At 43.5% G+C, this 23,452-nt stretch overlaps 1 protein-coding gene across 3 annotated transcripts in view; it reads right to left on the reverse strand.

The window, feature by feature from the left end:
* The window catches only part of GRIK1 (glutamate ionotropic receptor kainate type subunit 1), a 968,246-nt gene that overhangs the window by 208,608 nt on the left and 736,186 nt on the right, over positions 1 to 23,452 (reverse strand). For 2 of the 3 annotated variants that reach the window (XM_085623095.1, XM_085623096.1), the window contains exons 9-10: positions 16,341 to 16,385; positions 9,371 to 9,484 (exon numbers count right to left, since the gene is read on the reverse strand). In XM_085623095.1, the coding sequence (XP_085479221.1) occupies positions 9,371 to 9,484; positions 16,341 to 16,385 (159 nt within the window). The remainder of the gene's footprint in view (positions 1 to 9,370; positions 9,485 to 16,340; positions 16,386 to 23,452) is intronic. The other variant, XM_085623097.1, reaches the window with a different exon arrangement.

Consider the following 23,452-nt stretch of genomic DNA (forward strand, 5'->3'; position numbering starts at 1 on the left):
GAGAGATGAATTTAGCCCTGCTAGGATCTCGGTCACTCGCAAACGGAGCAAAGACCCTTTTGAATGCTCCAGCTACAGGCCTATCTTACTCATCAATAGCAGTGTCAAAATGTTGTCTAAGATCCCAGCAAACTGCCTAAAAATAAAGAATCCCCTTCTTCATACATCCTGCATAAGTAGGTTCTATTCTACTCCTCTAACCACTTATGCACATGATCTGGCAAGTCGAAGATGATCCAGGCAAGACATTTTTGTTCTCCTTAGATGCTGAAAAAGCGTCCCATAGGCTGAGATAGGTGTAGGACGATGGAATGCATGGGAATTGTTTTTCTTTTTCTTTATATATTTAAGGTTTTCTGTCAACTAGAGGTAAATGATAGATATCAAGACATACAAAAAACAATTGGAGATCCAGAACATTTACCTTATTTGAGCAGCATCACTGCCTTTCAATTGACCAATGATTCCAAGAATTAGAGACAGAGAACAGTCCAGTGTCTGAGGAAGTCTTGTAAATATGTATATTATTGATTCTGCCTTAGCAAGCATTGTCAGGCATTGTCAGAGAATCCACAACCACCATAGATACCTTTAGACGTGTGTGTAACTCTTCTGATAAGGCATTGTAGTGTTTTGTTAAAATATTAAAATAAATATATATATTTAAGAAAAAGCGTTGCAGCATTTTGGAATTTCTTACTTTAGTACTAGTGGTGATAAGACAGTTACATTTGCCCATAATATGAAACAACACTTTTTCACTAAAGCAAAAAATCAATAATGCGCCTGGAGTGAGAGTGGCTGATCTTCACTGCCATGGTTTCATACTTGTTGTTTCGTTCCAAAGATGCACATGCACATGCACAATGAGACAGTTTTATTAATCATAATTTGTTTTTTTAAATCCTGGTATGGGTAATGACAGCAAAATTCATCAACCAAATTCAAAATATTAGAATGGTTCTTAATCAAGGGTTGAAAAGTGTCACTAGAATGTCATTCCTAATTTGAATGTTTGAATGATGTGTCAGTTAGTATACATTCTAGACTTTTATAATAAGTAATGGGAGATGTCCCAAGAAAGCGAAAGGGAAAAATTGGATTATAATTATTGCCATCTCAATGTTTATAAACAGAGGTGACAAGACAAGTGACAGGCGTTCCACCAATGAAGTGATGACCCATTCTAGTATGGCAAACACACAAACGGTGATGGGAGGAATGCTTGCAGTTTTTCTAACCACTGGCAATCACTCGCAGTAGCATTCTAACACATTCTTCCATTGACCACGATACCACCTGTTTGGAGCCAGGTAAGCACAAATCAGTCTTGACCCTGGTCCAATAGGAATGGTCTAACTCAAACTTCTAGGACAGGTCCTTCCTGAACATGAACATAAGCAACCCAAGGCTAATTTTGCCCTGATTTGGGGCTGCCAGTCGGATGTAGCTTGGTTCCAGTGGCACAATGAGTACAAGACCCAAGTCTGGGCATACCTTTGCCACTTAGGGAGGCACATCAAACAAAGAAAAGGTGATGAGGGAGTGCTTGCATTTCTTCGGTCCACTTGCAGTGGCCCAGAGTAGCATTCCAAACCATCGTTCTTTTGCCCATCATGCCACTGCAATTTAGACCCAGCCATATGCAAATCATTCTTGACCCTGCTCCAATAGTAACAGTCCAGCCAGAAACAGGTCCTTCCTGAACTGGAACGCAAGCAACCCAAGATCACTTTCGCCCTCATAGGGGCTCGCCATTCAGCTGTAGCCTGGTTCCAGTGGCACAGTGAGCATGGGACCCATGTCTGGGCATCCCCTTACCACGCAGAGCAGTACATCAAAAGTTGACTGGAGGAATGCTTGCAATTTGTCTAACCACTGTCAGACACTCAGGGTAGCATTCTAACCCATTGTTCTTTTGTCCACCATGCAACCTCTGTTTGGATCCAACCATCTGCAAATCAATCTTTACCCTGCTCCAATCCAGCCCAAACTGCATTCTAGTATGGGCCAAGTTTGCCTTAAAACAAGCCTCCAGTGAAATGTATTTATTTATGTTTTTTTGTAAAGAGCATCACACAACGAGAAGCTGCACCACAACACCCTAGATAGACACAGAATTGTGTTAGCAGAGGTAAAAAGAACGCAGCCTAACTTGCCCCAGGATATTGCGAGCTCCAGCATTTTGATTAGCAAAATTGAAATCCTTTTAACAGGATATAGCAGGTTTAGCACTAGAGTGTAAGATCCTGTCTTAAACATCTCACTGGATTAAGATGCCTGGTGTAGTGACCCTAACAGTATTTATCGAAGAATTAACAATAGCTTTAGCAGAGAAGGAATGACTTCAGGAAATGCCATCACCTCATATGCCTTTTCTTGAGCCTGAAATGGTGTAACATTACATATTTCTTTTGTAAGTGTGACTGACAGCCCCTAAACACTGATCCCTTACTGCTTTGATTCTGTGATTTGAAAACTAGGTGCTTCCAGAGGTGGTATCAGCGACGGGAATGTGTTGTTACTTTTGAGTGACAACCAAGTACCTCTATGTCACCCAGACCTACCATAAAACCATACCTGGCTCTAGCAGGGCCATGCATCAGCAATTCTGATAAGTCTCCTTGCCTTTTGTGTGACCATCTGTTCGACCAAACAGTAAACAAAACCTTGTCGCCATGGTGTTAGTTTCCTGGGCACCGTGTTACAAATTATCTCATTCATCAGTGTGCAGCTTAGTCAGGGATCTTTGACGTTCTTCTGCTCTGGCTGTCATTTGGGGGTAGGTAGATAAATGTCATTCATTCATTAAGATTGTCTATAGTTTTTTTTAAAGCTTTATTTATATTTTCCACAAAAATCAAACAGCACTTAGTTGGTTCATATGCATACATTGCGATTAATACAATATGCGGTTTATACCATCCTGGAATGAGAAAAGAGACTACATCAAGCGCCAGAGACAATCATCCCTGCCCCTTCAACAATTCCTCTTTACCTCCCTCCATGGGGTTTTCCACTAATGGATCTTGATCCATCTGTGAGCCCACAGATGTTTGTGCTAATAAGTAGGATGTATATGGTTGCTATATGTCTAGTGGTCTTGACCTTGGGGATTGCAACTGGGCATACATGTCACTATTGGTATTACAGTAGGACATGCTAAATAGCCAATCCTTAAACGTTGGCGAATACTTGCTCCCCCATTTTAGCGCTACTTCTCTCTTTGCTAACAGCAACGCTAATGCGCAAAAGCATCGGGAGGACTTGGGGAGGGTCTTGACATATTCCAGTAATTCCATTAAGGGAGTGGGTGGGATGGGTATTTCTACCATTCGTGAAAATTCGGCAAACACACCTATCCAAAATTGGGCTATCCTTCCGCAGGTCCATGGCATGTGTGCTAAATCTGCCATTGGGGTGTTGCAACAAGGGCAGTTATGGGGGCGTGCAGGGTCTATGCAATGCACTCTTGCTGGCGTGATATATGCCCGCCGTAGGTATTTAAAATGTAATATTTTATGTTTATGAGTGAAAGAGACTTTGCGTGCTTGTTCGCAACAGTAATGCCAAAGTGTGTCTGTTATGGATTGTCCTAAGTCTTGCTCCCATGCCTGTCGCATCTTGTCATCCCTGGACGGGAGTAGTGCAACTGCGGATTTGTACATTCTGGACATTAAATGCTCCCCTCCGGTGTCTGTAATGAGTAAAGTCAGTGGGGGAAAATCCGGCAGCTCTATGGGATAACTAGGAATCTGTGATCTAAGGGCCCTCTGCAGGATACAAAGCGTGAACTGGTTGATGAAATTGGCTTCTCTAAAGCGTGTATCTTCAGTCCTGAAATAAATGTTGCCATCCAGAAACACTTCTCCAAATGTAGTCAAATTGAACTTGGTTAAGGTGCGCTGTACCACCCTTTCCCGAGTAATTGGAACCCAGAGGTTCCCCGGTAACGGAGTGATGAGGAATAAAGAAGCTTCACCCCAGTTGCCCGAGTCAGCTGTTTCCAGGCCCACCGGTAGCAGGGCTGACAGGTGAGTAGGATGAGAAAGGTCCGCCTCTGGGTGAAGGTAAGGCACCCGAGAGTCGGCATGGAACCAAGGTCTTGAAAAGCTCCCCGCCATCCCAACCATATTAGTTGTGAATGTAGTGTGGTGAAAAAGCTGTTATTATAGGGTATCGGTATATTCTGAAAAAGAATATGAAAGCTGTGGGAGAACAACCATTTTAATTAGGGCGATTCTCCTGCCCATAGTCAGAGGTAATTTCATCCACCGCTCAACCTTGTCTCTCAATTTCTCCATTGCGGGCCATAATTGAGCTGAATAATTTGCACCTGGTCTCTGTGTATGTGTATTCCCAAATATTTGACCGAGTCATCACACCACTTTAAGGAGGACTACGTGAATCAGTCGTTGTGGGCGTCAGTCAGAGGGAAAACTTCTGACCTGTTTCAATTAATATGAGGGCCCGACAGGGCGCTATAGCGGGTGATCTCTCGATGAATCGGGCCTAAATTATCATCCAGATTTCTCAAGTACAGTATGATGTTGTCAGCGTACAACGTGATCAATAACAGACCAGTTTTAAATTGTAGCTGCCTGTGGGAATGATGATCTGGTAAGTGGCGCACTAGTAGGTCCATTGCTATCATGAATGAAAGCGGGGACAGAGGGCACCCTTGGCGGTTACCTCTTGATGATGTAAAGGAGTCTGTTAGCGATCCATTCACTCTCACACACGCCGAAGGGCGCGTATAAAGCAGGGATTTCACTGCTATGAAGTGGGGGGCATCCCTAACTGGATCAATGTTGCATGCAGAAAGGGCCACTCCAACGAGTCAAAGGCCTTCTCTGCATCCAATAGGACTGTTGCGGCTGGGAGCGAAGGGTTCATCCTATGCAACATTGTGAATAGGGTCCGTAAATTCAATGCTGTGGATCAATGTGGGATAAAGCCCACCTGGGCCGGGGATACCATTTGATCAACTATTAGAGACAGCCTAGTAGCCATCATTTTGGCTAAAATTATATAGACAAAATTCAATAAGGAAAGGAGACTGTATGAGCCACAGTGTAGTGGGTCCTTCCCTACCTTAGGGAGGAGAGTGATCATTGCTTCCCGCATTGTTAGCGGAAGTAGGCCCGTCTCAATTGCTCCCTGGTAAACATCAACAAGGTGCGGGGCTAGGTCTTTCTTAAATGCCTTATAAAAACATCCCGGGAGCCCATCTAGGCCCGGCACCTTTGAGCCATCTACTGTGAAGGGTTCAGACAGAAATTCCCTGTGTGCGTCCTCTAGTCAAACCATGGCCACTTCATCCAAGTACACATTACTGGCTGTCATATCTGGGGAGACTTTGGTGGTATATAGGTCCTTATAATATGACAATACCCTCTCCTTAATACCTTCACAGTCTGAGATAGGTACCCCGTCGTGTCCTAAGAGACTTGTGATGTATGTCTGTCCCCTGTTGGGTTGTATAAGCCTTGCCAATGTACGCCCCGGATGCAAACCCTCCCTGTACCGCCTAGCTGTCGCATATTTCCCCAAGAAGTGGGCCTCCCTTTCCGCTGCCTCATGATATTCCACTAATAGTGTTGCCCTCTGTCGCAGACCCGTGATGGTCCGTGCTGCCAGTTGATCGGCATCCGCTGCCCCCAACTGTGCTTCCAGCCTTGACAATGTGCGCCATACGTCTTTGAGGATCCCTGCCACTTTTGATATGTAAACCCCCCATATGTATGCTTTGAATGCCTCCTACAGCTTAGCTTTGGTCTTAACTGGGTCTGTGTTGGTCTCAAAATATTCCTCTATCACTAAGCTCAATTCAGCTTCGAAGACCGGGTTTCGGAAGGCCATGTCGGGGAACCTCCACTGACGTGCCATCCCATCTACTCCTGGGACCTGGAGACCGAGCACTACCGGGGCATGATCTGATAATGTGTGTGGAAAATGCTTGATTTCCCCCAACCATGTGGTTACACTAGAGATTAGTAACCAATAGTCAAACCTGGTCCAAGTATTATGAAGGGCCGAATAGTGGATATAAACAGGTGCATCTTGGTGGTGGTGGCGCCAAGCGTCCGATAAATGATATGATTCTATCAAGCTAGCTAGTGTCTGTCTGGCCCGTGGTTTTGTATCAGAGTCATCCACATTAGGCGCATAAACATTAACCAGTAGTACTGTGTTCCCCAAGAGCCATCCCTTTACCAACACATATCTGCCTGCTTGATCTGTATATACTTCCACTGTTTTGAAGGGAATGCGTTTATGTATGAGGATCGAGACTCCCCTCGCATAGGAACTATAACCTGCAAAGTAGCGAGCAGGGCCCAAACTGGCAGCGAAGCTTGGGGAGGCATGCGGGGCAAGGTGTGTCTCCTGTAAAAACGCTATGTCTACTTGGTGACGTTGTAAATAGTGTATTACTTGTTTGCGTTTGCGTGTATCATTAAGCTCTCGCACATTCAAGGACATAAGTTGAATTTTTCTGTTGCTTCTAGTATCAGGTGTCATAGAAAAACCGCAAATTGAGTTTACAGTATGAACCGACATTAACATTGTCCCATATATGCTTGTGCCTGTGAAAATAAAAAAAAGATAAACAAATCTGCTCCCTGAATTCCCCACTCCCTCCACCCATCCCCTTGCCTTTACTACAGGGGAAACCCCAACCCTCTGGTAACCTCTTAAACATCTGTCATTACCTATACTAGCACTATTTATCAAATACAGGTGCCTAAGCACGAGGGGGGTGGCAACGCTACGCCTTGTCCCCGGTTTGATTGTATAAAATAACATGCCATTATGGCTTTGTCCACGGCGACCATTCACATTCAGCCACAGTCTAAGTAATCACATACACTTACTGTTCAAATGCAGAACAAGTCAGTCCTCAGCTAGTGGAAAACACTTCCATGCTAGTGCCAGAGTCCGGCATCCGGGTAGATCTGCCCGGAGACAGGGATTTCCGGCCGATTCCAGCATTGGCTCGTGCCTTGAGAAAGTCCTGGACAGCTGCAGGGTTTTCAAAAATCCTAGACCTGCTGTCGACATCCACCTTTAATCTAGCGGGATTCAGCATCCCGTATCTCAGCCCTTCCTTTCGTAGTGCTGCCTTTACCGCTACAAATTTCCTCCTTGCGTCTTGCACCATGACCGTGAAGTCAGGGTATAGGGAGATTGAGGACCCCTGCCAGTTTAGTGCTCCCTTTTCTCGGGCCAGTCGCAGCACTGTGTCTCTGTCCTTGAAATTCAAAAGCCAGGCCAGGATCAGTCGAGGGGGGCAGCCAGGATTCGGATGCGGTCCAATGGTACGATGAGCCCTTTCTATCACAAACGTAGAGGTAAAAGATTCGCATCCAAACAGGTCTATTAAGAGCTTCTTCACAAACTCATCAAGGCGGCTCGTGTTTGTAGATTCTGGAACCCCAAGAACTCGGACATTGTTACGTCTACCTCTGGCTTCCAAGTCTTCGTTCTTTATGGCTATAGTTTTGAGTACCTGTTCCATCCTCTCTGTCTTCTTGCTGGGCTGAGCTGAACCATCTTCCAGATCCGATATTCTGCCCTCCGCCGTGTCTAATTATCCTTCATGCTGATCTAGCCTGGCACCCATTCTATCCAATCTGCCATCCAGTGCATCAAAGAGAGTATCCAGTGCTCGAAGCCGGCCCACAGTTCAGCCAAAAGCACTTCATGTCCCTGTGGGGTTGCATGGGGTGGTCCAGTGGCCTCTCCTCCCTCCACCATGGTAGTACCCGTTCTTTCTGCACCTCCACCTAACTTTTCAAATGGGAGATTCTGTTGTTTAGGGTCACTCTTTCCCATGGCCCTTTGGGTATCACACCCCTGTGCGTGTCGCGTTGGAGGCTAAATATGCCTTCTACTGTGACCTGTGTATTTCTCCAGCCCGGGATCTGTACCCTGCAACCTCCTCCTTGCCACTAAGTCCCGCGTGAATTAATTTATTATTGGACGTTGTGTCTGGTGGTTGACCGGCGCCGGTCTCAGTCCGCACTCCACACCCAAGCCTGGCGCGCTGTGCTGGAAAGGGCAAAGGATTGAACCACCGTGCGAGTCGCGACTCTGCTGTTAAGCGGGCCTTGGGATGCGCCAGCTCGTTTAGCTTCTTTTCTGTGCCCGGCCTTCCCTTTTCTTACAGGACCATAGGGGCTGCCATGTGTAAATAGCTTTCAGGGCCATGAGATCTTCCTCGCAGTCTGCCCCCACTTTGCCTGTTTGGGCGTTCATCGTGCCTCAGGCCGAGCTCCTCAGGGTGCGAGGCCGTCACCGTACTGCCCAAAGGAATCTGCTTTCAGGGCTGCGTATGGTGGTTGGCCGGGGTGGGTCCCGGTTGATGCTGTGCCCACAAGCCTAAATCGCAGAGCGAAAATTAGCAGAAGGATCCATCCGGTAAGCAGTTCACGTTTTTTCTGCTAAGCGGGCCTAGGGCACTGTGGCTTGTCTCGCTTTTGTCTCGTGCCCGGCCCACTCACACCTCACAGGGCCGTAGGGGCTGCCACATGGAAATGCCTGCCGATGCGGAAGGATCTTTCCAGCTATCTGCTTCCTCTCTGCCTGTTTGCGTGTTCTATGTGGCTCCAGACGGACTGCAGTTGCCCCCTCCTCAAGGTGCTGGGCCGTCACCACACCAAGCGGCGGCCTCCAGGGGCCTCGATTTACGCTGCTCCCAGATCCTGTCCCATACTGAGGGCTTGTCTACACTCGAGCCCCCGGCTGCATCCTACCTTCCGGGCCTCACTGCGTCTCTACAAATTCACTTGCGCTGGGGTCACAAACCAGTCCCTTAATAGACCACTGGGTGGTCATTCACATCAGGAGTTCTGCCGCTGCTGTTCCGCCGGTCATGTTGCGCTGTAGCCGCCCGTGGATAAGATTTACCCTTGGGACTCGGCAGTGCTCCAAAGCTATGCGGCCATCTTGGTCCGCCTCTTGGCCACGCCCCAAGATTGTCCATAGTTAGATATTATAAATAACGTGTTAAATTCCTTAAAGACTCATTTTTAGAAGCATATTGTCAATGTTATGCTGACTTTAACATACCACATCATATACTATGTAGTGATGGAATCAAATTACACATGACAAGGACATATCTTATTTTAATTCGCTATCTTCTTTCCGGATATTAATCATACTTAAGTTCTGGTAAGTGTACACATCTTTGGATATACGTGGTAAGTTTTGAGATCACTAATCAGCTTTTTAAGTTAGAAATGTTCCAAGCCGTACAAATCAGTTAATCAGGAAAAAATGCAAAAGACATGAGTGCAGTAAAGCTGCACAAACAACAGCCTGTAAAAGAAGATGAAACCCATGGGCCGCGTGTGCCACAGCTTACCAGAATGGTGGTGACAATCAGTGTGCGATTGGCTAACGAGTCCGTGATGTTGGTTGATTTGTCTTTTGAGCTCTCGGTCATGTTAAGGCCCATATTTGAATTCCAAAGCCCAATCTAAAGAAAAGAAACAGAACAGAGAAATTACTGGCAGAATCTTGAGGTCTTTCCCTGGAATTGTCCTGCCATTTATTATCATTAGATAGCTGGCCTGCTTCAAGGTGGTAAGAGAGATACATGCCAAACCATCCTAAAGAAACCTAAAGAAAAGAGTACGGCAAAAATATGTGTCTGCGATGAAGTGTTCAATAAGGCATCTGACAGTAAAGTAAGTTCTGAAATAGTGTTTCATATGGAAATGTGGGAGTGGCACAAATTGGTGCTTAAATATCAGAAATGGGTCATGGTATTATTTCATGGTGTAAGTGACCTAGCACTGTTCGCCTTACCACCACCATAACATCCTCTGATAGTGTACCATGGATGGCCTATGCAGTGCTTAATTTCTAAATAACAGGTGCAGCGGCCCAAAGTGTGTTTCAGGAGCCTGTCGCGCCACTCCTGAATACAGAGTTGGTGAACGCCAAGTCTTGATTCAGGACCACACCTGTTCTCCCATCACCCTAGACTTCCAGTCCTTCATCTCTCTCTTTCAGATTATTTTTCATCCCTCCTTTTTTGCTTTCTCACTGTTTTCCTATTCATCTCTTACTTCTTCTTCTCTCTTTTACGCCGTTCTCTCTTTTGCTCTGTGCCAAAGTCTCATGATGAAAATAAGTCCCACCCTCCAAAAATGAGCGACAGTGCATGCCACAAATAACAACTACAGGCACAAATTCAGAACTGATCTTAAAATATATTAAAGGGCGTGTATCAGTCCTCGCTGCAATACATGAGAGAAACAAAAAAAACAGGACAAGTGAACAGAAGTACCTCTGAGGAGGAATATCCCTGGAAAATGCCAGCTATAGAAATGAATATCTCACCTGGAGGCCAAAAGTTGGCCTAAATGCAGTTTTACTGAGGCGCCTATGCTTCTGGGTCAAAAAATGAGTACAGCCATAAAGGTCAAACTCAGTTGTGATGGGTGCTTCAACCCTTAGGAAGTGTCGCGATGTCTTAAAATGTTAATTTATGATTATATACTTTAAAAATTAATGTCGACATTAGTGGTTCATTTGTTAGCTAATATGGAAAATATAACCTCTGGGTATGGAAAACGACCTTTTATGATTCTTGCCACTTGTTAGATAGAAGATGAGGCACACACATTTTATGGAAAGATATCACAGACAGGTTGGGCTCTTGAAATCTTATGCTACTGTGATATTCCTCGCGTACTCCCGGATTCCAGGAGCAAGCCAGGAGCTCTACACCTTCTCATAGTAAAACATGTGTGAAAGAGGGCCCTCGTTATGCTTCACGACGATACTCCACCTTTGTGGAGCAGGTTCAGCTAGTTGCAAATTATTCAAAGAAGCTTTCCAAGGCAGGGCAGGATTTACCATGGATGCTTCCCCACACATCCCGGAGATGTACCACATCTATCCTTTCCATACCTTTGTTTCTTCTAACCCTAGGTGTGTGGAATATCACAATGGGTTGTGTTAGGACATTTGTGACATCTGACTAAATATACAATTTCGTTTCATTTTTACACGTAAAGAATGTTTCCAAGTACACTTATCTCTTCCCAGATCCTTCTAGCTTCTAGCTTGTTTCATGCACTTTTCCACACACTTACAACACTGTCTCTGTTCAACTCATTATTTTATCAAAATACTGCAGCAAGTGTCACCGATTGGCTGTTGAAATCAAGAATAACTTCCGCGAATCAGTGTCTCTGTACAGGTTCCTGGGTGTTATTCCCCATTTGTGGCCAGACAATTTGCCTGCAGGTGAAATATTCCGTTGAAAACCAGAGAGCTGCAGTATTCCTACACTTTTCCTTTAACACCTGTAATCCTGGTGGGACAACTAACTTCCATTTCCGGCTCCATACTGGTTATCGGGCCACCATTACTGAGGGTCATTGCATTCAATTTGTGGTGAGGAATGAACTCTCCACATAAACTAAGATGCTGAACCTGCCTTAGGGACTAGTGTGTAGATTTTGTGCGCAGAGAGCTGCTCTTTGTGCATCTCAGACTCTCCTGTATCCTAACAAGCCTTTAAGGACACACCCCTATGCTATGCATTCTGTAAGCTGTAGAATCCTATGAAGAGACCACTGGACCAGAGAGTCCTCAAAATTTAAGGCCTTTAGACATCTGTACGGTAAATAGATGGAATACTAGACATTTGTGGAAACAGGAGCAACTTGTGTTATTGCCAAAAGTGAAGAAAGTGAAAAGCTGTCTTATGTGTATTGAGTTTGGCATAATGTGACATTTTGTCCATTCGTCACGGCATGTCGCCCACTAATGCTGAAGCCAGCCTTGCATACATGTATGGGCCATTTCACTCTGCTGTAATATTTAATATAATACAAAGCTGAAAAGATCAGTACAGAAATTTATTTATATCATTTTTTGTTCCCCGGACTGTCACATGAACTGGAGGACAGTCTTGCCACTAAGACTGTCTATTATTTTTGCTAATTTCCAAAGATCTCATACGCAGAAGTAAATACACGAGCAAATACACAAACCGGGGAGGCCTGAAAGACCGTAGCACAAAATCCTTCAAGAGGATCCTCCATTCCATTGTTTCCATTACCTCAGCACCAACTTGCTTCATCACCTTCACCTTGTCACTCATATTTAGCGTCACATCATTACCAATTCGCTATCATTGCCTTGACCGAAATACATTTATGTACGTAAGAGCAACAGATACGTTTAGGGCCATGAGGAAGATAAGGTTCAGGGTGTGAGTTCAAGGGAAGGCTATGGTGAAAGTTAAGGGACAGGTCTAAGGTGAGGGTCATGGTAAGAGACAGGTTTAAGGCTAGGGCTAGGGAACGGTTAAGGATAGAATAACGGATAAGCATAGGGTAAGGATAGGGGTAAGAGAATGAGTAAAGGTAAAAAGACGGTTTCGTGTCAGGTTAAGGATAAGGAAAGTAATAGTACAAGGATAATGATGAGGGTTTAGAGTTAGACTTTATATAAGGATAAGGGCAAAGGTAATGCTAGGGGTAGAGAACAAGTAATGATAAGGAACGGTTTGGTGATAGGGTAAAGGAAAGTGATATTGTAAGTGTGAGAAAAAATGATAGCTTAGGGCTAGGTTTAGTGTATGGGTAAGTGTAAGATTTAGAGTATGGGTAACGGAATATGAACGGCAGGTGTAAGAGTATAGATAAGGGTAAGAATAAGACATAGGTTTAGGGTAAGATCTAGGTTTAGCATAAAGGTAAAACAAGGACATAGATAAGAGCAAGGGGAAGGTTTAGAATTAGGACAAGGGTAAACGTGAGGTTTAGGTCTAGGATTAGGGATAAGTAAAAGGTTATGGTGAGGATGAGTCAAGGTTCATATTTACGATACGGTTGGTGGAAAGGTTAGAGTAAGTAACATGGATAGGTTTTGGGGTGAGGATAAATTCAGAGTTAGGTAAAGTGAATGAGATAAACATATAAACAAGTGGATAGGCTGAAGGTATGGAAAAATACTTGTTAAAGAATGGAATGGGAGATACTGGGAGGTGGGGCGATTTTAAAGAAGTACCCGCAGAATGATAAGGTAGTAACTTGCAAAATAGTGTCATTGGACTCTTCCACATTGCTTATCCAATGAGGTCTTCTTCTGTGTGTGCTATGGAAGAAAGTTTAAATCGGGTGTTCCTTGGCCTCCCACAGCTGAATGTTAATGAGAGATGTCATTAGGTGGTAAAATATCCTGGTTGGTTCTTCTATGTGGATGTGGTGGTGTGCCCAACATCCACCGCAGAGACATGAGAAACTTTGCATAGTTTAACAAACCATTATCCATTGGTACCGACTTTCGGTCACCTTGGCCAATTTTAGATCAGTGAACTAGATATCAAAGTTTCTATAACATTGTCCTGAACAATTGCAGTTTAACATTAGGTCTTAATTATAATGAAGCACCCTAGAAAGGAAAAGTGTTTTGCATTCACAGTCATAATTCCTCTAAACACTGTCGGTAATATAACCCAAAAAACAGAAGACTAAATTCAGTACAGTAAATCACATTATAAAAGCAAAATAATACAGTTTAATACGAAAGAGGGTCAGGATGGCATCACTAGGAGGAGACTAAAAGGCTGTAGGTCACTAGAGATTTCTTTTGGGATGATTGCAGTTTAGTGACAAATTCATACCATGACTTCCCTCTTAAGTCAACATCTCAAAAACTGTGGCACATCTTCTGAAGTTTGCCATTTATGGAAATAAGAGCCAGATTGTTTTCTTAGGTCAGGGTGGAGAGCTAATCCTCTTCACCAATTGTCTATTTTAGAAGAGGAGCTTCATTCTCAAAACAAAGCCAAGATCAAAAGTGTTAGCATAGTTATCTCAGAAGAAGCACATCTGCAGTGGCTGGAGAACCTTTCCTATCTCACTATTTGGTTTGCTTATTATCTTATTCCTGCTCTTGATTTTACAGAAGTTGAAAACGGATTATGGCATTGAAATCTCAGTGATGGTGTATCACTTGTGCACCATTGTACTGTGCCAGGCAGATATTTTACTGCACCAGCTATTTCCAAATATTTCCTGGTTCACCAGGCAGTGGCTGGTACATTTAGCATGTTGAGACAACATACCCTAGGGTATTATAGCACATATGGTTTTGGTTGCCTTGTGGGCTTTTACCTTTCTTGTCATGACTCAAATGAGTTTCGGATAATTTTTAGCTTCCTTATTTTTGAAGGGAAATATCTATTCCAAATATAATTTAAAAATGTGCACAGCTCCTTGACCCATTATAATTGCTAATATTGTCAGTATTTCCACTGTCAGAGAATTGCTTGAGTTTTAAAATATGTTTTACTATATAGTGCATGGGAAGTAGGATATTAATGTGGAACACTTCAATTCATATTTAGTTTTCGCAGTGCACCATTGTTTTTTGCACATGCTACAACATAATATTTGGGACATTTCATCCAATAGTAGATTGACAACTTGATATAGTAACTACAAAAATAAGTAAAAAAATCTCTAAATGTAATGCGTGTAGATGAGACACTGTCTGCAATCTATCCACCACATCATATACTTTAAAAAAAGTTTTTCCTATTAAAGCTCGCCCAGAACGAAGGGGTATTTAGAACCTGAAGGTGCACATCTTGACTGGAGCAAGGCTCAGAGCCTGATTCACAAAGGGCCTCTGCGCTTGTGGCGGAGGCCCAGCATCGTGGGTGAGTCTCCGCACTTGGGGCGGAATCTCCGCAATGTTATGGAGACAATGCGGAGATTCCGTCCGAGTGTGGAGACTCCCCCATGTATACGAGCCTCCATCAGGAGCGCGGAGGCCCTTTGTGAATTAGGCCCTCAGTGCTCCAAGCAACCTCTCCAACCGTCCTTTAGAGCTTGGCCCTAAGTGGGAAGACCTTATTCAATTTGTACTTTTTGCAAATTGAGCAGAAGTGAAGATTGCTTGATTTTTTCACAGTATTTCACCACCAGTGTTGCTGGTAGTAAAATACAACGCAAACATCAGCAATAAATAACAGTTGTAGAAATCTTTAATTTTGCCAGCACTACCACCATCAGCAGCAATCATTATCACTGGTTTTAGAGAGTGGTGCAGTGCTTCTAGGAGAAGTCAAGTCATCGTTGGTCATTTTCTGAAGCCAACTTTAGGAGTAAAAAGCTTCCAGAGACCTTGCTGATATGACCGGTAAATATGTGGTATTCCCAGGTCATCTGCTGGCATTGCAGATGCATCGTGGGGTAATACTGGTGAAGTGTAATAATGGTGCAGAGCTGGAAATTGTTTTTTAACTCGACTGCTGCTTTTTTTGCCCTGTTTTGAAAGAGGGGCTAAATCAGGTAGCAAAGGCTGTGGCAAGGGCAAGGTAATCAGCCATTGTCCTGCAAGACTCTGCCACGAATGTTATTTCAAAATGCTATTCAAGCCGTAAAAATCAATTAAAAATGTAATGCCATAGCACTTTAAAAATGAACAGTATGGCAAATGATATTGTTTGTCCTCTTTCCGTATTAATTTGATTATTTTCATCAAAGGAGCTGAGCTAACAGCACAGATGTTAATGCACGAAAATGCCCAATTCATAGAAAGTAGGCTCTCATCATGTTTTACCGCTTATGACATCACAGGGCGGCCTCTTGGCCCACCATAAGCCCTCAACATGCTCCTATTATTGGTCAGACGCAGGGGAAGATCAAGGAGAGCCAACTACAAGAAAAGTAAACACGGCTCGGATTGGTTTGTTTTATGTTCTATTTCTATTGGTCCTCTTGTAACCCTTGAGACCAGGCGTGGTAAGGGTGGAGCCAAGGGCACCAGAGGTTAAGTTGGGAGTGTCAGTTGCTACCCTGGCTATATCCTAATTGACAACCATGACCAACTATAGTTTTCAATGCTGCACAAATGTGTGCAGCGTGTCGGTGCCGCACGCTCAACGCGGAGGCCTTCACCAGACTAAAACCAACCTTGGGCTGACTTTGCATCCTTCCACCCTGCAGCAAACTGCATTGCTCTTCTTCTTGAAAATAACTCATTAAATCTTGTGTGTATCACACAGGGAATTGCCTGCTGCAGGGGCAGCTGAACTCAGATAGAGATCAGGGCTGGACGTCCGAGCGCCCCATCCGTCTCAGGAACACTCTCATACACTCGGATTTATTCCTGTTCCATCACATCACTCGGATTTATAAGCTGCGGGGCAGGAGGCCTCAAGAGGGAAACCATTTTATCACACATGTAGCATTTGTGATAAAGTAATGCCTCTAAACTGCAATCCGTGGCTGCGGCAGAACCCAAGCTATGGGTTTTGAAACACAAGTGAAGGGTGTATTGCAAACTAGATGTGTACAAACCTTCCTCCATACTTTATTTAACCGACTGGGTGAATCACCAGCAACCTTGGTGTGGAGAAAATGAACAAATGAAACACATGATTTAATTAACACTGCAATTAGAGCCCAGAGTTAATGATTGTCGTACACTGGAGTTGTAGCGCATGAACATGTGTTAAGAAACCTAAGCAAATATTGGCACAATATGCAAGTCAACACTAAAACTAACTTGTATTAATGCAAGAGTCCATCATATTACAATATTGATTAAAGACACCACCAATGGTTGTCAAAGGTTTACTTTAACACTTAAGGCCCAATTGCGAGCTGTGTACACACAGTCATGCCATTGGTTTCAACGTCACCAGGTGGTTTACCACTCGTTTTACCAAAAAATTGTAAATTTGAGGCCTGGAGTGGGGAATGATATGCGAGTCCTAAGATTACCAGGCCATTTACCACTTGCCTTCCTGAATTCTGGGCCTTTTTCCACTCACATTTTCCACCTTGCTCCCCGCAGGTGAAAAATGTGAGCAGGCAGACAGGTGACATTACCAGATGCAGTTCCACACCCAATAAAAATTGTAATGATGTGGGGATGGTAATTCCACGGTAAACTCATTGAATTACTACTCTGGACACAATACATATCAGCATGGCTCTGCTGGGAGCTGGAAACAGCAGTGGGAAAATATTTTAGTACCTGACCCGCTACTGCACAGAGCTACCACACACAATAAGACAAACAATTGCGTATGACGTTCTTGGGGTTTCAATTACCATCAATTTAAACTACAAATAAGTGAACTCTTTCTCGTTATGCACAGTTTTCCAAATATATGATCCAAAAAGCATGGGTTTGGCAATCAGGTCTCAAGAGAATTTATTATATATTCCAATACGCCAGGAACTACCCAAGAATCCAGGATCACAAATCCTCCACAGAAGCAAAAATGCCTCTAAATAAAGAACTAGGCCTGGGCGGAGTTCGCAGAGTTCCGCTACAGGGAACTCTTCAAAGTCACAAAAAAACTCTATCGCACTACGTGGAGTTCCGCAAGCACTGGAGTGCATTATGTTGAGCTGTTAGGGCTGATTTTTAGCGCCAGGTGTATGTCCCACCCTGTAAAATCAGCACAAATGGCACCACACGCAGTACAAGAGGGCACTGCTTCTTTCTGACACTCAGGTAGATGTTCTACTCAAGTGGCAGCTTCCTCAACGCGAGCGGAAGGTATCTCAACGCGAGCGGCAGCGACCATCCGCGACCGCCCATGTAGAGAAATCTTGCCAGGAGGTGGTCTGGAGTAATATTTTCCTCTCTGGTGCTCGCCAACTTAACATTGGCAAGTGCAAACGAGGAAAAAAGTCCACTCCTTGGAGTTTTTCGGAACTCCGCGCTCTACGTAGAGCGGAAAAAACTCCAGCTCAGGTCTAAAAAAACACATCACTGCTTCGTCTGGTCTGATTTTGGGAATTGGATGTTTTAACAGTCCCCACTGAGTCCAGCTCTTCCTGTCTTCAAGTCCTGCAAAGAGCCCTCATTCCTCCAGCTGTTTGCACACATTGAACATCCGTCACGATTTACATGCAGAATGCTCTCATACAGCCGTCTACTACTTTATGCTTCATTACTGGGCATAAATGAGCACAAATAAAAATAAACACAAGATGTCACACAGTCCCTGCTAACACTAATTGAGCTTGATAACTTGAAAAACAGCATGAATTATTTTGCAAATTTTGATGCCAACTCTTCAAAGAGAATCTTATTCTTCACTTGTAATAGATCTTAAAATATCTACAATTAATGACTAATGCCTGTTTCCTGGACACTTTGAGGAAGATCATTAGTTTCACATCAGGCACTCTAACAATTGCTCATCAAATTGTAACTGTGCTGTTGCATTGAAAAAGATTCTTGATTGGGAGACAGGCTCACTGTAAGATTTTGCTCCCAGTCGAAAATATTTATGAAAACTGTCAGCTTTCTTAAGGCCCTAAGTTAGCCTGCTTCCAACAATGAACCATGTTGGCATCCTGGTCAATTAATGTGCTGGGCCTTATATACATTTACTACCCAGGATCATAAAGAAACCTAGATGTCAGAAAGGCTGTGACTGTCCCTGCAGATTCAAGTATGGAGCAAAAAAGCAGAACCACAAATGCAAAAGTAGATGGAAAATGCATTGATTTATGGCACGTTCAGAAAATGCTTTTGTGAAAATGTTGATTTTTTTTAACAGCAATCATGGGACTGACAGAGACTGAGACATATGTTGTTTTCTACTCTGAAATGACTTCGGTTTTATTAATCGTATAACAGAAGGCTTCATTTAACGGAGAGCCATTTTTCTGGCATCACTTGATTATTCTTGGGGATATAAGCTAATTAAAGCGTGGTATTACTGGAGCAGATATGAAACAGCAATACAAAAATCACAAAGGTTTCCATCGGTGGGTAATACCTGGATAGTCTTGCAAATTATGAACTAGATTTAAGTAGTGTAAATGAAAGCCGCATCACAGAAAACATTACACAAAGCACACAGCCAACCAAAGCCAGTGTCAGGATAAGTCTGGATATATATATATATATATATACTGCCAGAAAATGATCTTGCACTAACATGTCAATAAGCTAAGATCCCCACACTACCTGCACCGCAGCTCCGATGACCACCGATGCCTGCATCTCGACATGGGTGACTTTCCAAACTCATCGGCACCGTACTGCTGAATGGATTCGCCACCTCCTCAACTTCCTTGCCTGCCCAGATTCTACACCTCACCTCCTCGCGGACTCGACGCCTCACCTTCCCTGTGGCAGTAAGGAGCTGGCCTTACCTTGGCCATTGACGTCTCACCTCCACGACACCGTGCACCGTCTTTTGGTTTCATGTTCCAAGGTACTGTTGCTTGGGGTTCTGTGTGACTCCATGGCCGGCCAGCACACCTCACAGTCTGTGCCGTACTTTGAGTGTGTGCCTGTCACAACGTCGTAATCGCACCAGTGGGAGCTATATGTTTCCATGAGCTGTATTTTTGCAGCAACGCTTTTAAAAGTCATATATTTAATTGTGTTTGTTGAATTTTTGCCATTTTGGTCTTGTTTGGTTTAGATAAAGAGACATTATTTTTCAAAAAAGGTGTGGTGTCCATTTGTATTGTTTTCACTGTTTTACTGTGTGTATGGGTGCAAATACTTTACACATTGCCTTTGAGATAAGCCTGTCTAACTTGAGCTAAGTTACCAAGGGAGTGAGCAGAGGTTATCTAAAATGTGTAACTTTCTTATTCTGACTAGAAGCAAGGGTCTGTACTTGGACAAGGTGCAAACTAGAGACCCCCATTTCGAACAGCTCTCATATTTGATTCCTAATGAGTGATACCAGTATGAGGGATACCAGTCTCTAAGTTCTTGGTCTTGAGAGAATGGAGAACCAAAAAACACAAATAGCTCACGCTTAAGCCATTTGAGGTTATAGAAATCAATAGTGTTTACAATTAAATTAAGATAGCCTGAAGGGGCTGACCAAATTAGCCAATGTGAATTTTCTCCAAATCAAAATCCTCAGCTTTGAATCTAAACTAAAACTGATATCTTCATGGCTACATTTTATTAATGATATAATTATATGTACACGATATTGGACCGTATGGTCATTGTTTCACATAGACGGCACAGCGATCCATGGGAATGACCAAATTTGCTCCTCTACCCCATGTTCATTAAAAGGTTTTCACATTAGCACATTGTATCTCTGAGACATTCTCCATTTTTTTAAAAAGGTATCTGCATGAAGAGAGAAATTCACATTGAACTATTCTATTTTAATCATTCAAATCTTCTAAAAACATCACATAATATATTAAAGATCAAATGTGCTATGTATTTAGTTATTTACTAATTTATTTCCATATAGATATTTGTAGCACAGCTTTAGCCATGAGAGCAACTACTTTGACATAGGCAACAAGAATATTTTAAATTGTTTGGACAGAAAGGGTCAATCAATCAAATCAATCAATCAAACTGGACTTGTAAAGCGAGGCTAATCACCCGTGAGAGTATCCATGTGCTGAGAACATTCTGCTGATGGAGTGTTTAGTTGAACAGCCAGGCCTTGAGTCCTTTCCTGAATGTCTGCAGAGTGGATGAGGTGCAGAGGTGAAGGTGGAGGTAATTCCATGACTTAGCTGTGAGGTAGGAGAAGGAGCATCCTCCACTGTTGCTTTGGCAAATGCAGGGGAGAGAGGGATGGAAAGGGATGTGGAGGTGTCTGGAGGGTAAGTGAAAATTCAAGCGGTGGTTGATGTATGCTATTCCTAAGCTGTGTAGGGCTTTGTAGGTGTGGATCAGCATCTTGAATTGACATTTCATCTGCATGGGGACCCAGTGGAGCTTCTTGAGGTAGGGAGTAATGTGGATCCATTTAGGGAGTTTGAGGAGGAGTCTGGCTGATGAGTTCTGCAGTCTTTTCAGGAGGGGTGTGGTGATCCCAGTAATGTGATGGTTCATCTGGTGCTGACGAGGAGCATTTTGAAGATCTTATGGAGCATGCTGAGAGTGAAGAAGCATGTGGAGGAGACTTTGTTGATCTGGCTTTTCATGCTGAGTATGCTATCCAGGATGATGTCATGGTTGCCGGCATGGTCTGTGGGGATGGAGAGTGTCCTAGTTTGGAAGGCCACCAGGAGTTGTCAAATGGGGAAGTGTTGGTGGGCTTGATGGGGAGACCCTGTCAGCGCAGTCAATTATCCAGGTGGAAAGAATCTTGACAGCCTGTTCTAGGATGGTTGAGGTGTTCGGGTGGGAGGTGTTGAGGGTGTTGGTCCACTGCCTCTCTGATGGTAAGACGTAATTTATGATTACCCTAATAGATGTATTAGATCTGACATTTTGGAAGTCTGCTCATCTGTGGCAGCACAGTTCTAGTATTTTCATGTCCCATCAGGTTTATATATTTGTTGTTCTCCATGTAGACAGCGTCAGTGATCTTAATCTCGGACATTTTGAAGATTTACAGTGACAAGCATGCTATATGGCAGGATGTTGGAGAATTTAAATAGTAATCTCCCACTTCTCAATGAGATATATGGAAGCTACTTCACATTTAATTGTGCATAGTTTAATGCAGATATCAGTCATTACAACTACACGTCAGATGCAGCAAAGACTGTTATGTATTATCATATGCCAGCAATCACTGCCTCCATATGGAAATTCTTTTGTGTGCCCTAACCAGTCTCTAGTCCACCAAACTTTATATCAGTTTTTATATAGGTTTAATTTGTAGTTGTTGAATCTAGGAAGAACACCTAATGAAATTATGAAGTGGAGAATAAGGTCTTCATCATTCCCAAATTTCAAGAAGGTAATGACCAAGTCACTGATTTTAATGTCTGAAATTTGTCAGTGCCTTAAATAAGAGGAGCAGAAAAAAGATAACTAATGACTTACATGCCCATTATAGCTTGCTCATTAACTTAATGTCTTGAAAAAATCAAAATCCAATTAGCAAGTGTCAGGGGGAAGGATAGCTAAATGCATTGACTGAATAAAGAAGCACATAATCTGTATAATTAGAATGTATATAGACGTGCTTTGCTTGCATAGTCAAGGTGACCATGCACATACTGCAATTACTTTAATGATGAGGAGAACATTTTGATTTGGTAAATATTTGGCATGAAACACACTTGGCAGGTGATATGTTGATCTTGAAAGTTACTACTCTCACTCCAACTAACTGATTCTTGTGAACCTGTGGATTAAAGGCTAACCCCGGTGGTAGAAATGGGGTCTCTATTTGGAAGAGGTTTGCACCCTGTCCAAGTAGGGACCATAATACTAGACAGGGTAAGCTAAACACACACTTTAAATTAACCAGCGCTCACCCTCTTGCAACTTGGCACAGAGCAGGTAGGCTTAATTTAAGAGGCAATGTGTAAAGTATGTGTGCAACACACACACACACACACACAAAGTAACACAATGAATATGTCACAAAAAAGACTCCACTCAGGTATAGAATACTAGAGAATATTTATCTGAGTAAAACAAGACCAAAATGACTAAAATCCAATCAGTAGAAGTTAAGGTATGAATTTGTAAAGAATAAATGCAAAAACAGTGCTTAGAAGTCAATAGCACTAAAAGGTTACTTGAAGTCACGAGGAATAAATTTAAAGTTTAGGCCGACAGTGATAGAGGGGAGGCCAGCTACGCAGGTCCCACTGAAAAAGTAACTTGGATGGAGCAAAGGGTTGATGCTGAGGGCACGATGTGTTGATCTTTTCCACGCAGTCATTTCACTGCACCGTCGTCAAACTCCATTGAGATACAGGAAATGTATTGTCGTTGAGCCACGCAGAGCATCGTCATTGGGCAGTGCAGGCTGTAGACCCACGGTCGTCGAACAGCCTCTGTGTTGGCGTCGAATGGTGATGCGTCAGTTCTGACTGGTGCAGTGGTGACGATGTGTCGGTTTTGTAGAAAATCAGCTGTGGAACCCACTTCCAAGCCAAGGACTGGAGGGGTCACCGAAGGCAAGGGTAGGACTCATAGATGGCAGAGTCCAGCAGCACTATCAGGATTGTAGGAAGTTTTTGGTGTCCCTGAGACTTTAGAAAGCAGGAGGCGAGCCAGCAAGCCCTTGGATTCACTTTGGATTCACATGAGATGTATCCAGTCCTTGTCCTCAGCAGGGCAGAGATCAGCATGCAGTAGGGCAGCTCAGCAAAGCAGAAAATCAGTTCATCAGAACTTAGTCAAGACAAAGTGGCAATCCTTACAGCACAGCAGTCTTTACTCCAGCAGAGTTCTTCCCAGGTCCAGTAGTGCACTGTCTTGGCAGGGTCAGAGCACCAGTACTTATACTCAAATTTTCCTTTGAAGTGTGTGTGTGGGGGGGTGATTTCAAAGTAGCTCCTTGAAGTTCACAGGTCCCCTTTCATCACAGCCCTGTCTGCCAGGCTATCTGTGGGGGTTAATTAGTCCTTTGTTTGGGGACAGGACACAGCCTATTCAGATGTAAGTGTGAGCTCCCTCTCCCCCTTCCTGCTTAGGAAGGCTATCAGAATGCAAATGAATGCAGATGATATCTCTGTCACACCCACCCTCCCTGTAT

This window comes from Triturus cristatus, chromosome 8, assembly GCF_964204655.1.
Source record: "Triturus cristatus chromosome 8, aTriCri1.1, whole genome shotgun sequence".
NCBI lineage: Eukaryota > Metazoa > Chordata > Amphibia > Caudata > Salamandridae > Triturus > Triturus cristatus.